At 37.6% G+C, this 14223-nt stretch overlaps 3 protein-coding genes across 4 annotated transcripts in view; 1 reads left to right on the top strand and 2 right to left on the bottom strand.

Moving 5' to 3' along the window:
- Positions 1-14223, bottom strand: part of LOC136415717 (succinate dehydrogenase assembly factor 2-A, mitochondrial-like) — a 115556-nt gene that overhangs the window by 59682 nt on the left and 41651 nt on the right. The gene's annotated exons all lie outside the window — the stretch shown is intronic.
- Positions 1-14223, bottom strand: part of Uck (Uridine-cytidine kinase) — a 112330-nt gene that overhangs the window by 59682 nt on the left and 38425 nt on the right. The gene's annotated exons all lie outside the window — the stretch shown is intronic.
- Positions 5380-13792, top strand: LOC136415710 (heat shock protein beta-1). 2 transcript variants are annotated; one of them, XM_066400459.1, is made up of 4 exons: positions 5380-5751; positions 10819-10891; positions 12562-12769; positions 13078-13792. In XM_066400459.1, the coding sequence occupies exons 1-4, from the start codon at positions 5571-5573 to the stop codon at positions 13267-13269; spliced, it is 654 nt and encodes a 217-aa protein (XP_066256556.1). In that variant the 5' UTR covers positions 5380-5570; the 3' UTR covers positions 13270-13792. The 2 variants fall into 2 exon arrangements, with proteins under 2 accessions (XP_066256556.1, XP_066256545.1); XM_066400448.1 differs by lacking the exon at positions 10819-10891 and having other exon boundaries at positions 5386-5752.

Genomic DNA, 14223 nt, shown 5'->3' with positions numbered 1-14223 from the left:
AAATGATCCCCTTGATAGAGTTACCAGGATTTCGACATTTTCGCCTTTTAAAAAGACACTCAAATGTTATAAGAAAGCGAGGGGGAAGTAGCTCTGCGGGGGCATCGTCCCTCGCTCGGCATCGGCCAGGCGAGACGGGTCAAGCTGCAAGTCCCACCACAGGCCGAAAGGAGAAAGTCTCGTTTGGGGCCACTTAAAATTCAATCCAAATGATTACCGATTCCATAACGTCAATCTTAATTTTCTTTCCAATACGGACCTGGATTTTTTATTTCTGTTTCTGGAATTTCTGTTTTCTATTTTGTGAAAATGCTTCAGGGTGTTGACAAAAAAGTTTCAAAATTTACCAAATAATTCAAAGTTCAGGAACTAACCGTCAGCAGCGTACTGAACTGTTTAGGGTGGTGAAAGGTAGGAAGCCCACGGAAGTGCCTCTCTGCAGATTGTTCCAGGCATTAATCATGTGAAATGGTGCATATTTAGCTTTAATATCTCAAAAATTGAGGGAGCTATGAAATCCTACCGTTAAAGTACTTCATTAATAATCCAACCATTAAAAAACTCTCATCCCCAATATCTCGATAATTATCTTAAACTATCAACGTTTCGTCTCAGCAGTGGGGCTTCACATGGGAGGAAAAGATGTTCAGGCAGACCATCAATCGGCAAAAAAATTAAATTGATATTTAAAAAATATTTAAAAAAATATTAAATTAAATCAAATATTAAATCAAGTGTTCAATCGCATGTGAAGTTAAGTATTAAATTAAATGTTAAATTGAGTATCAAATTCAGTATTAAATTAAATATTAAATTATTACTTTGGCAAAACCTTCGGCGCAAATTCATGCCATCGAGCGTAACGCATGCTTTCCAAAAATGACCTGACCACTTATGGCTATTTTATCAAATATTGCAGCAGATAATCAGAATTTGGTCAGACACGTATTTCGCAGTTACATACCTCGTGACGTAACAGGTGTCGAACCCACTCAAGGTACTTGGCGCGTGACCATTTATGGAAGCGACATGGTCGCTTTCGACCAGTGGGCATTTATTTCAATTAAGATATGGTACTTATGTGGCACATTTTTCATTCGACATTCAAGGGACTGAGAACCGAATAGCACTGGTTTACGTTAACTAAGGCAGATTTAAAATTTATGGTTTCACTGCTGTTGCAGTCGGCAAACCGAATTTTGCTTGAAAAATCAATTAAACAGGTTAAAGGCAGGTGGAATACGTTGTAGACGAATGTATTTTAATTAGCGATTAGGTACCGCCGATGGCAATCAATCGTGAAGCTCCTAACGATCGGCGGAACCAACAAGTGTCTTCAAAGGTGTTTTTCATTTTGATGAGATGTTTTCGTTTAGTCTGTTATCGGTGCCGGTTGGATTTCTATTTTTATCTGTTCTATTGGACTTCTAATTTAATAACGCTGAAAATGATGGGTCACATTAGTACTTATTCACCCCCCTCCCCCCCCCCCCCCCCCATTCCATGAGGTAGGATGCCATTTAACTCTCTTTGACCTGTTTGGTGCGCCCCTAACCATTTCTTTTCGGAAAGTCGAATTCACTCTTCAATTCAGAGATTTTTTGTCCTCTTCATGTTGCTCTATAGCTGAAACCGTTTCAGAAGTTATTTGCAAAAACTTTCCATTTTTACTGGGTTTTTTTAGGATGCAATACTGAGGCACCGCAGGTAGAGCCCAAAAATTTACGAAAACTCCATAAAAAAAAGTTGTTAGGGTGTTTAAATTTTTGTTGTTTAGTTTTTCAGTTAAAAGATATTTAAATTTTTTTAATTCAGTTTTTAATTTTGTTTTTAATTTTGTTTTTACGTTTGTTTCCTTTAATTTTGTATATAAAAAAAAAGAAGTTTTTAGTTTATGAGCGCACTTGGTTCAATATAGGGAGAGGGCCAAAACGGGGATCTCGAAAAAAGCTGAACACAAAACTGACTAAATAGAAAAAAAGCTATTAAATTTATAGACTAACGAAACGAGGCTCAGAAACATAGAACACGCATATTTTCTGCATCCAATCCAGGTCGAAGGTCTCGTTCCTCTTGGCAGTAACTCAATCTTCAAATTTTCTCGCCCAATAAATTCGCCTAAGAATGTCGTTCAATACAAATTTTTATTAGTACTCAATATATTTTCCATCAAAGAAATTCCATCGATAAAAGTCAGTTTGAAACACATATGAGTGAAATATCTGCGTAAGCTATTTGTGATTTAGAAGGTCGGTTCGGTTATAAATAGCGGGCATAACTATGGCCAGTACTGAAAAGTAAATATTTATGCGAACCTATTTCAATTAACGCACGGATTGGAAAATGTTAATATGTGTTAATAAAACTGGAAAATGTCGAAGCCCAGTGGAGAAGTTCGGAAGAGTGACGGCGTTGTTCCCCGTGCGTTCTTATGGGAAATTAAAAGGCTGAGTCACGCATCAGAGGTGGAGCTTCAAACCTCTTTTTTCCTATGTCGTCTGAAAGAAAGTATTTAAAAACCGTCTAATTCGTTGTTATATATCGTCAAGTAGCAAAATCGTTGTGATATATCTCAGAAACATTAAATTTAAAAAAATTATTTAATTTTTTTCCTTTAATTTTTTTTTCTTTAAATTTTTTAATTTTTTGAATTATTTTTTTTTTTAATTCTATTTTTTTCCATTTCTCAAGACACGCATGCACGTAGGCCCAATTTGGACCACGCCGTTTGACTTTGATTATTTCTCTCCTCTAATTTTTCACAATTTTTAAGGGCTCCCAAAGTTAAAACTAACTAACCGAGCGCTCGGCAGTGTCGCTTTACTAGGAACTGGAGTCCGTAAAAAAGAAACTGAATACTGGTTTAACGTTATGCACATAAATCAGCCCTCATGACCAAATTTTAGCATTTTGCCAAAAAGCGAAAAGTTACGATTGTTATTGGGCTGGAACGAAGTCTGGTAAACACACGAAATTTTGGCCGTGCCAACAAATGCGCCTTGTTGCGAATAATAACTTTGATAACATCATATTTATAATGCGAGGAATTAATTATTGAAATCATTTGGGCACAAAAGTTGCTTTTTTTGGCAGCAGCGAAAAACGCTCCATGCAAATTTAGTTGATGACAATTTGTTCGCAACGTTAACCGAAAGGAAATCGCAGCTCGAAAACATCCACTCAAATGAGTTTCAAATATAAAAGTGACCATCCACTCTGTCCAATAAACAACCGACAAATCTTCCATGAGTCACGCTGAAAATTGAGGCAGGTCGCGCGATTTGAGTCGTTTCAGAGGATTTCAGCTTTAAGCTGAAACAGTAACGATATTTATAACGTTGCCGTTTCGCTTTTGTAATTGGATGAGTCACAGATTTATTGGGACTTATTCATTTCATGAAAATGGTTTGGCCTTATTAAGCACTCTGAATGTAGAATGTGCTTATATGTAGGTATGTAGGTTAAGAGTGATGCAAATTTCCCGTCCCCCAAGTTAACTTCCTATATGGACGTTGAATTTGTTAAGTGGGACGTTCGAGTCTTCCAGAATGTTCCTAATTTATTTCGTCTATAAAAAATGTCTGTAGGCATAATCGGCGATCGTCTTGGTGCACCTCGCGTTTTTCTCCAAGGCTTAATAGCGAACGGCACCGAAGGTTTTTGAAATTCGATCAGTCAGAAAATGTTGGTTAATGGCCAGAGAAAAGATGTGGTTTATGCACGATTGTGCGCTATCATCCTTACTTGGGTTGCCTGTCATATTCTGGATGATAACTATCTTAACCAGTGGGTAGGAAGGGCAGAACCGCATGCATGGCCTCCCGGATCACCTGATTTGAGCCCTTTAGATTATTTTTTCATGAGGTCGTTTAAAAGCACTAGTTCATAAAATAGTGGTCCACAATCACATACAAGTATATTCCTGCTCATTTATCGGCCTTCCGCGTCTATTGCCTCCTTCTCCATAATTCGGGATAGTTACCCGAACTCGAAGGAGGAGCCATCCCCAACCTCAATTAACCTGGGTCACCCCGTACCATCGCATTTTTGTTTTAGATACTTAGTTGATGTACCCAAACAGCTACAAGACAACGCATCCCGTAAAAATTTCATAAAATCTTGACCATATCAATAACCAATTAAGACCTGTAATATGAGCAGAGGTGCGCTACAACAACATTCTCCAACAATCCAGAACGTGCATCGCCCACGAATTTGAAGAATGAGCTTTCATTTTCCACGTCATTCTTACTAATGAAATCGTATGTATACGATTTGTTTACGTAAAAATCCAAAACATCTAAATTTCTATGACAATGAGACAAACATGCGGCACGTGGGAGGATCTCCCAAGTTCGAAGTCATGAAACATTCTGTGTTTAAATTAAAAAAATGTGTTATTCGGTCATATTTAGAAATAATTGAGAATGAGTGCATAGATGAGTAGGTAGGTGCATTGATTCATGATTGTCAGGTAATGAATATGCCCTAAAAGAAAATGCCTTTTAGGGCATGTTTGAACTGAGTCACAATTATTAGTTTATGATCTCAAAATTCTAACGAACTGTATTACAAAATTGATAAATTTAGTACTTGTATTGGGCGCGTTCAGGCGACAGCCGCGATGCAGCGCCGTATTGCTACGATTTTGCTGTAGCGCCTGCTCCAACTCACCACCATGGTCACCATAAGTTCGCAAATCGAGCTTAAATTAACCCTTCTACGTGCAAAACTGTCCATTTAAACCACGTTCGAGGTCTTGTAATAGTTCTCCTGTCACAACCGTTCATGTTTACATTTAAGTTATTTCTCTCATTTGGGCATTTTAGACTCAGATAAAGAGACCCGGGCAAAAAGGCGGATCTCGTTGGCAATATCAAGAACGGCAAGTTGTCGGCAAGATGTCGGCAATTCGTCGACAAGTTGTCGGCAAAAGGTTGGTGAGTGGGCAGCAAGTGGGAGTCTTGCCGTAGACGGAAGGCGTACTTCCTCTCGCGAACCATTAACCAAAAATTGACGCGGCGGTTCTAAAGGTTCCGTGGCGCCCCAGCTGGGCCCTCGATTACATGAGACAGAGGGCATTCCGTCACCCTTATTCTCCGTCCCTTTTCTAGTCATTTTTCCCAATGTCGACGGACAAATTTCTCGAACGTTTGAAAGCCACAGAGCTGCTGCTACGTCAGTTCGTGATTCACACTGCAGCCGCACCTGATCATTTCTCTTTCAAAACCTGCTACGTCCACCTCCATCCTTGTCGGTTCCACGGTCCGAGCGGGCAAGCGAGACGAGAACAACTGCCCCGTGTGGGAACCCATTTCCCCCATTATTTTCCGCGCAAGTTCCGTGGGCCCCCAAAACCCCAGAACGTGTTTCTATTTAAAATCGAGGCATGACATCGACTACAGTTTCAGAATATTGCGCATAGCGATTCAGAACGTCGAGTGAGGAGCGTTGCCTGTAGTCTTCGTTTCTACTTTAGCCGGTTTGCAGTGCACAAGTGTGCGGTTTCGAGTGGATTTTTAGTGATTTTTGAGGATTATTTCGAGTCTAAGTGGAGCAGCTGAGTCACAATGGCCGAAAACAGGAGGAACATCCCCATCAAACACAGCGACTTCAGTGTTATCGACACGGAGTATTCGAGCATCAGGGAAAGATTCGACGCGGAAATGCGCAAAATGGAAGAGGAAATGTCCAAGTTCCGATCGGAGTTGATGAATAGAGAGAGCAATAACTTCTTCAGGAGTACGACCAGGTAGGATATACGTTCAGGGTTATCTTGGGCTTGATTTGAACGCGACCTACGCGCTCATCTATGTGCTCATCGCAGAAAAAAAATCATAATTGGGCCCCAAATTAACGATGGTTTGTATATTACAACAATGGAAATAACGAATGTGGCTGGGCGGCCGACTGTGACGAATCAAAGTAATTGCACGTTTTTGTTAAAAGCGGTAAAGTGAACGAATTAGTTTTGTGCTCATCCGGCTGCAGCAGATTAAGGATAGTAGGCAAAGAGCAACGGGCAACAACTATCCAGGTCCGAGATCATGGTTCAGTGTCAAAAATTTGTTTTGACACTTCTAACACTGGATTTTGAAAATTTTGACACTGGACTGAAAATTTTGACGCCGAATTGAAAATTTTGACACTAGACTGAAAATTTTGACATTGGACTGTCCTCTGCTTCGTCTCTATTAAATATTGCAATCTCCCAAAAACAACGAACATTTCATTAGGCATTTCATGCTCTAATTCCAATTTTTCTTCGACTTTCACCTGATACGACCTATAATCCCGTTAAAAGAGCGTGTCGCTGTAGAAAGATTTCAATACAAACACCCGTCTGCGTCCGCTAAAATCAATAAGGCCTAAGTATGTCCCTTTCCCAATGATTTCATGTCTCTCTATTGTTGATTTCGGTCATTCAAAAACCGTCAAATCAGAAAAACAGAAACGAAAAAACTAAAATGCATCATCAAAAATTAAAAACTTTTGAAGCTCACTTTAAAATTAGTGCAGCGCTTAATTGAATTGAATTTAATTTTAATTAATTCCAATTTTAGGGGCAAAAATTTAAATTTAATTTAATTTTAAATTGAATTTATTCGTTCACCGCTACTTCCTAGCGCCAGGAGATATTTTAATGAAACTTTATAAGCGATTACTTCCAAGAAATTACTTAATGATGGAGTAGTTTTAACGATCTAGGTAACGTATTTGTAGTGCAGCAGTTAACAATAATAAGTTCAGTACTTAGAAGGTACTACCTTAGGAGGTACTACCGGAAACCCACGTTTATTTTCTAATTAGACATAAAAAATAAACAAAACGTGCCAGGGAATCACATTTCCATGTGGTAACCTTCTGTTTACATTCCTTTCAGCTCGGGCATAAAGGAAAGTAGGTACTAAAGTGGTTCTGGAAGAGCAACTACTATTTTAAACCTGCACGCATCTTTACTATTAAATAAATAGAAATTAGATGAAAAGTTCCACAAAGTTAGTTCAGGTTACCCACTTATTATTGAATCAGTGAATAGCAACCTTATCACAAGGTACTTGAATAATAACACCCCGTATAACCACCATCATTTGACACCAGAGATCTCGTGTCAAACTATGAACGCAAGTAAATTTTTTGACGCTTTTGACACTGGATTGAAAAGTTTGACACAAATTAAGAATTTTGACACTGGACTGACATCTACTGGTAGAGGGCGTTGCAATGCGATCAGGAAACTCGGTTTTGTGCCAATGAATCTCGGGCGCATTCAATCCAAAATAAAGGTGATCAAATTTAAACAAGGGGTGCCTGTTCAAAATCAGGCCTCAGGCAGTGTTTGTAGGGACAGTAAATTCATTTAATTGCATCGGCAAATGTGCAGAAGTAATAGGTCGTTTTAAAGGCAACACTGACATTTTGTGGCAATGGCTCCCACACCCTTTAAGATAATTTTGTGGCGCTGCATCGCCCCGATCCCTTTCCGATTTAATTGCATATAGATAATACCAAGGGTCGGAAGTCAACTACCACCCTATTGTAGATCTAGGAAAGGAGGAAAATGTCATAGACGAAGAATTCTAAATTTCAAGTCGTTAATTCATCTCGGATATTTTTATTTTTATTTATTTTTTTATTTTATTCTTTATTTTATTTTCTATTTTATTTTGCTTTATCGTTTATTTCATCAACTTATTTGTGGAAAAATTGCAAAGCGGCGAAACAGACCTTCGTAAAACTCTACCACCCTTAATGGTCGAAGATTTCACCCCTGAATGGGAAGAGGGGTTGCATGGAAATGGGGGCCTCTTCCCCTAAAACCGTCAGCTTTCGAAATTTCCGAAAACTGCCTTTAATTGGGCCTCACAGATGGGCTTGTTATAACGGGATTTCGTGAATTTCTCATTTCTCTTTATGTGTTTTACATATGAAACGGTTCTTAAAACGTAATGTAAAACAAGTTCAATGTACTCTTCAGCTCTTACATCATGCATTGCTAAAAACGGATGTCTGTGACGCTTCTATACTTAGTAGCAACTTGAAGACAAACGACTTAAATGGATTGTTGAATGCGATGCTATATGTATTTTTAGCTTCAGCTGGCGGAGGAACGGAAGTTGGGATGTTTGAAAGGAGTGAGAAGCTGTCGACTTCCTTTCATCGAAAAATTGTTCAATAAACAATGGAAAAAGCGCTAGTTCCGCAATTTAGAGTTCAAGGATATAACATTTCAAAATTTTAAAAAATCAGATAACTTTCGAAGATCGTCAAAAAATGAGTTATTTCGGAAATATATCTACAGTGGTATTCAAAAGGACAACAACCGGCTCAAATTTATATTACAATTTTGTCTGAAATTTTCTCGATGAAGTCATTATAAGCATTGAAGCCATGCGTTGGCCGGCACGTTCACCAGATCTGTCCCCATTAGACCGTCATTTATGAGGAACTATAAAAGATCAATACTGATATTAATGAGATGCAAAGGAAGATCGTCACAATTTTAGAGAGAGAGAGAACACGTGTATTATTCCATAAGGCCAGAAGGACAGGCAAGTTACTGGTGGATACATATTGAATGCTAAAGGTGATGCCTACAGTAAGCTCATTTTTTAAAAGTGTAGAAAGACGTAAGCGTGGGTGTATGAAAACGTCGATTCAGATTATAGTAGATCGCCATATAAGGCAATTGTTTGTTGTTAGAATACTCAGTCAAGGTTACCCATACACAATGCTGCAATTTACATAAATGGTAACTATTGATTGACATTGTAGATCGTAGAGTTATATATATTTCACAACATATTATACATCAAATGAACATTTAAAAACTACATTTTATTGAGTATTTTTTTCGGAAAATTTCAATATTGTGATTACTCCTTTTTGCCTCAGATGACTCAGAATTTTGTCTCGTCTTAATTATTTGATTCGTTTGAATCTTTTCCCGCCGCCCCCACGAAAGTAAACATAACAAACGGAGGTGGTAGTCGCGAAGATTCCTGCTAACGCACACGTGTGTTACGAAAAACAAATGCCAGTTACCTTCCTGGTTTGTTATGTACATAACTATCATGCTACTACTTCAAAAATTACCTGCAATGGGACGAACAGTGCTACCAAAAGCAATAAAAGATGTCGCCTTCCATATTGCTAACTTAATATGGTAAAATAGTGGAGATAAACTCAACAGTTTTGATACTAAATTGCTTCAACCTTTGATAAATGCAGCGGAGGTCAAGACCTCAATTTGTTTATTTTTCATTCGGATAGGTAATGTGCTATTTTGAGCAGTAGCTCAGGGAAACGAGGCCTACTTAAACTGAGATTATATGGATGTTCTGACCGGAGAGGTGAACCTCAAAGCTCCGCAAAAGAACACTAAACTTTATTCATAAAATTTAACAAAAAAAAACATTAAAAAATGGTATTCAGAGCTCGTGAAAACTATTTTATGGCTCATTAGCATCGTGGCAGGGAATTTATAATTAAATTACTCATAAAAACTTATTACTACATGATCACCATTCAATGTCGTGTCAATACATGTTCAAACAGAGCCCAATACTTCAGACTATCGACACCTAATTGAATAAAACCCATGACCAATGGTAATATTAGGTGGTACCTACGTGCTAATATGAAATCACGCCTTCGCGTTTCAGTACCTAACTTTTTTTATGAGTCGGGCGAGCAGTTGGTACTTAAGTGTCCATTTTAAGACTCGGCATGCGTAATGGAATATGATGTCATTCGCCTAAAATAGAAAGCTTAGCGCAGTGGTATAATACGAAAAAGTTCGGGCGCTTATTGCTGTAACTGTAAATTTTTGAGCATTGTCAGGGGCGTATCTGAAGGACTTCTCCCTAGGCTTAAAATTTAAAAAAAAACTTGTGTTTCTATTTTTTGAGAACTTCTAATTCGTCATTGTTTTCACCACTGACCTGTCACCAACCTCACTTGAATTGCGTGTCAGTTTCTGGACAATAACTACCCTAACCGGTGGGAAAATGGGCAGGACCGCACGCGTAGCCTCCCAGATCACCCAATTTGAACCCTTTTGATTATTCTTTGTAGGGTTGGTTGAAGGTGCTAGTTCATAGAACAGTGGTTCAAAATGACATGTAACTATATTCTTGTTGCTCATCTATCGGCCCCTCGAGCATGAAATAATAGTTGAAGCGTTTTTCTGCGCGTTCCCCGTGACGAGCTGTGAAATGCTTATCATAACAAAATAAAACTTGTTTGCAATTTGAACCGAAACGAAAGCAGTGGGATTCATGAAACTCCTGCATGTTCTCGGCAACTAAAACTTAAAATTGTGACTGCATTATTAAATGTATAGCTACCAATTCTCAAGTAGCATGTAAAGCCCCTAATCTGTTCGTTTAAGTTTTACGAGTATTAAGTAGGAATACAGCTTCGCGATACTTTCTGATGTGTTATTTTTATGATCTTTTTAATTTTTATTCATTTATTTTTTTATGTTTTTGTTTTTTTTGGCACAATAAGACATAAACCAAATAAGCACGACAAACGTGGACATATGTATGTCTAGTATTGGATATAATCAACTCGGATAGGAAAGTTTATTTTAGAATATCGCATAAGCAAATATCGGAGCGTGCGAACTGCTTCGGTTCAAATTTATTACTTTATTAACTTTATCATTTCTCTTTTCTAGGTAAAGCTAATAACTTTAACACTTAACCAAATGCAGCTAACAACTGCAGCTAAATTAACTGCAACTAGTTTAAGGCTGCATCCAGGTACTCGGATACGCTTACATAACCAATCTAACCTAATGCTTTTTTACTTGCATGTCTTACGAGTCGGAAGTGGTTAAGGAAGGAAAGAATGAAAAACTCTCTTCGAGCAAGTCTTCATCCAGGTAATTTGTAGATATTTGTAGATAAAATGTTCGTAGAAAGCTTTTATACCAACATCTTGGAGTGAGAGTGTTGTAGTATGTGAATAGTTATTTAACTAACACGTGCGCAAAGTGGCACTTTATCGCACACTCTTACATTCGCACATACCACACACATGTCAATGTCAAATCCCCGCGAAAATTTTGACAGTGACATATGTCATGTACATGTAAAGTGCTACTTTCAGCTCGTGTGGTAAAACCACTTTACCTCACGTTTCGTTGTTTAAAACAAGAACAAAATTTTCTGCAGTTAAAATCTTGGGAGAAACAGTTTTGGACAGTTTCCCTGCAGTAATCACTTTGTACCCCATATTTTCAATAAGTAGGTACCATTTGCGGCCATCCAGCTTTTTGAATGTTACGTTTAGGTATTACGTGACAATATTATTAATTTGATTGGTATAGGCGAACATAATGAACAATAGTTAAATCCTGCGCATATATGTTCGACCTCAACAATCTTTTTGCGCATTTTTTTATTCAGTTTTGTTTACTCTGTGTGGTAACAGTGTGATTGACGTGCACTCGAATTTGATCTGTACATATTAGTTTCCTTTTTCTGCATATCGAAATGTCGATAAGGTAACTACATGAAATTCGCTAGTGCTAGCCTAAAAGATATCATGGGTCATTGTTCATTTATTGGTCCCGTGATTTGAAAATTCATGCACATAAGTGTCCAGAAAATAAACTCACAGTTCAGTTGCACACTTTAAATCGGAGATTTGTATTAGTTTATAATAAAAGGTGATTCTCATAAACTTTTGACAAGTGAGTGAGGTTAGGACTTCAGCAAATGTCATCATTTGATAGGCATAATAACATTTGACATTTGGTGAGTTTCTAACCAAACTCTTTTGTCAAATTCGGCCGCTGTCACTGCCGGTTATGCAGGGTGCCATGCCGGGAATCGTGTCCATCGATTGTGGGGAAACTGTAATTGGGAAGTATCTAAGAATTTGGCGTTGTGCGAAAACCGATGGGGGCACTGGGACTAAAATATTTGCAAGATACGACACTTTCGATTATGAAAGAAGTCAAATTTCAAATAAAAATAAAGATGATAACAAAAATAATATAAATAAATTTTTAAAATCAAAACTAAAAATGAAAAAAAAAAAGAAAAATATGAAAATTAAAAAAAAATAAGAAAAAATATAAAAATTAAAAAAATAAAAATATAGAAATTAAAAAAGTTAAGAAAAATATAAAAATTAAAATAACGAAAAATATAAAAATTTAAAAAAATTAGAAAAATATAAAAATTTTAAAAAATTAGAAAAATATAAAAAGTAAAAATTAAAAAAAACAGATTCGCCCTGCAAAGCACAAACGCACACATGCACACGTGGAAGTATCATTATACATATTCCCTGCCATCCCAATGTTTCCCCTAACCTATCCACCATTAATCCAGCTTTGCACCTTCCTACTTGTATTCGCCGATGCACCTATTACCGATGAAAATTCAATTGTGCATAGCATCAGCCACCCATTAAAACGTCCGAATCTAATTACATCCTGCCGGCTGGTGATCATCACATACATTTATAGCCATCAACCCGTAACTGGTGTTGTTACCGAGCGGTTCAAGACGAACATCTAGCTGTTATTTTCTGCTTTTCTAGCACAACTACTCAATCGTCAAACACAAGCTCAGATCGAGGTTCGGACCTCGTCCACCGGGCCGGACCACCAGCGACCACCTGGTACGACGACTGGAATTCACCTCTAATCCAGAGCGATGGCAACGACAAGAGCCTTAAACTCAGATTCGACGTCAGCCAATACGCTCCCGAAGAAATAGTCGTAAAAACCGTTGACAATAAATTATTGGTAAGTACGTACCATACGTACCGTACGTAGCGCATTACGGTACCGTTAAGTACCAAACCGTAAATTGTAAAATCAATTTTGACGATGCGTCGAAATTGCAATCAATTATAGAAACGTTATTTGCTCTCATCTGGATCGTGGCGTTATGAGGTTACTAAACTATAGATAGTAATGCGTAAGTTATTTGGATTGAGTAGGTATCCTACGCACACAGAAATGGTGTCAGGGAAAGCCATTCAGCTGTACATTATCTGTGTACTCGCAACTTATTTGCTTGCTACTTAATCATTGTTGTCTTTCGTTCTCAGGTTCACGCTAAGCACGAGGAGAAAACAGAATCAAAATCCGTGTACAGGGAGTACAACCGTGAATTCCTGCTACCAAAAGGCACCAATCCTGAACTGATCAAATCTTCTTTGAGCAAAGATGGAGTGTTGACCGTTGAGGCCCCTTTACCAGCCATCGCCTCTGGAGAAAAACTGATTCCCATCCAGCATTAAATTCATTATTATAGTTTAAAATTATCTAAAATGCTCCTATGATATTTTTTTTTTTTTTCACGGAATTTCTACTTTTTTTTGTTTTCTTTTATTTTACTGTTACATGACGACACTTCGGGAAATATAGTGCAGCTACGTATTGGAATTATTTGGAAGGAGGATTATTTATGTGTAGTTTGTAGTGTCAGTGTTTCGTTCACTTAGCTTTTGTTGATGATATTATTTTCGGGATAAAACATAATATATATATAACGTTAATCTAACGTTGATGTAACGTTAATCTAACGTTAGTATGACGTTAAACTCTATTAATACTCTAGACCCTGTTAACGTTTTTACGAAAAAATGTATTTTCCAAAGTAAATATTCTAAACAACGTCTTTCTGCTAATAAAGTCATTAATTTTTATAAAAATTTCACGCTTTAAACCCGGTAGATACCAATTTTTTTAATAATAAGTAAGTGTACTATTTATCTTTTTTTAAGTTGTCAGTAATTAATAAACGTATTTTTAATGAAAAAATTGCTTTTCTAATCGGAAAAACGGCGAGAGTTAATTGTGCTCTACTATTGCTATCTCTGAAACAGTGAGAGCTACGAAATGGGTTAAATACAGGAAGAACGATATCGCTTTCGGAGATTTCATGTGGCCTAACTGGCGTTGCCGAACTGTCTTGAGTGACCAGCATTTTAGCGAAAATGCACAATTGGTCAAACGGAAAACGTGGTATTCCCCGATCTTAAAGGTAATTTGTATTATTATTATACTATGGCGAATGCGCCGAAACCAAATTGCACGTTGCGCCATCTCATCACCGCAAGTAAAAATAAGCTAAGATTTTAGGGAGACTTTGCTGCTCGAAAAAGGATTCTGCTACGAGCCATCAGAAAGTGACGAGATAACCGATAGATGAACAAAGATGAAAGCTTATCGACCGTCTACTGCATGTAAGA

This window comes from Euwallacea similis, chromosome 2 (assembly GCF_039881205.1).
Source record: "Euwallacea similis isolate ESF13 chromosome 2, ESF131.1, whole genome shotgun sequence".
In the NCBI taxonomy this organism is placed as follows: Eukaryota; Metazoa; Arthropoda; class Insecta; order Coleoptera; family Curculionidae; genus Euwallacea; species Euwallacea similis.
This window is presented reverse-complemented; position numbering and strand designations above follow the sequence as displayed.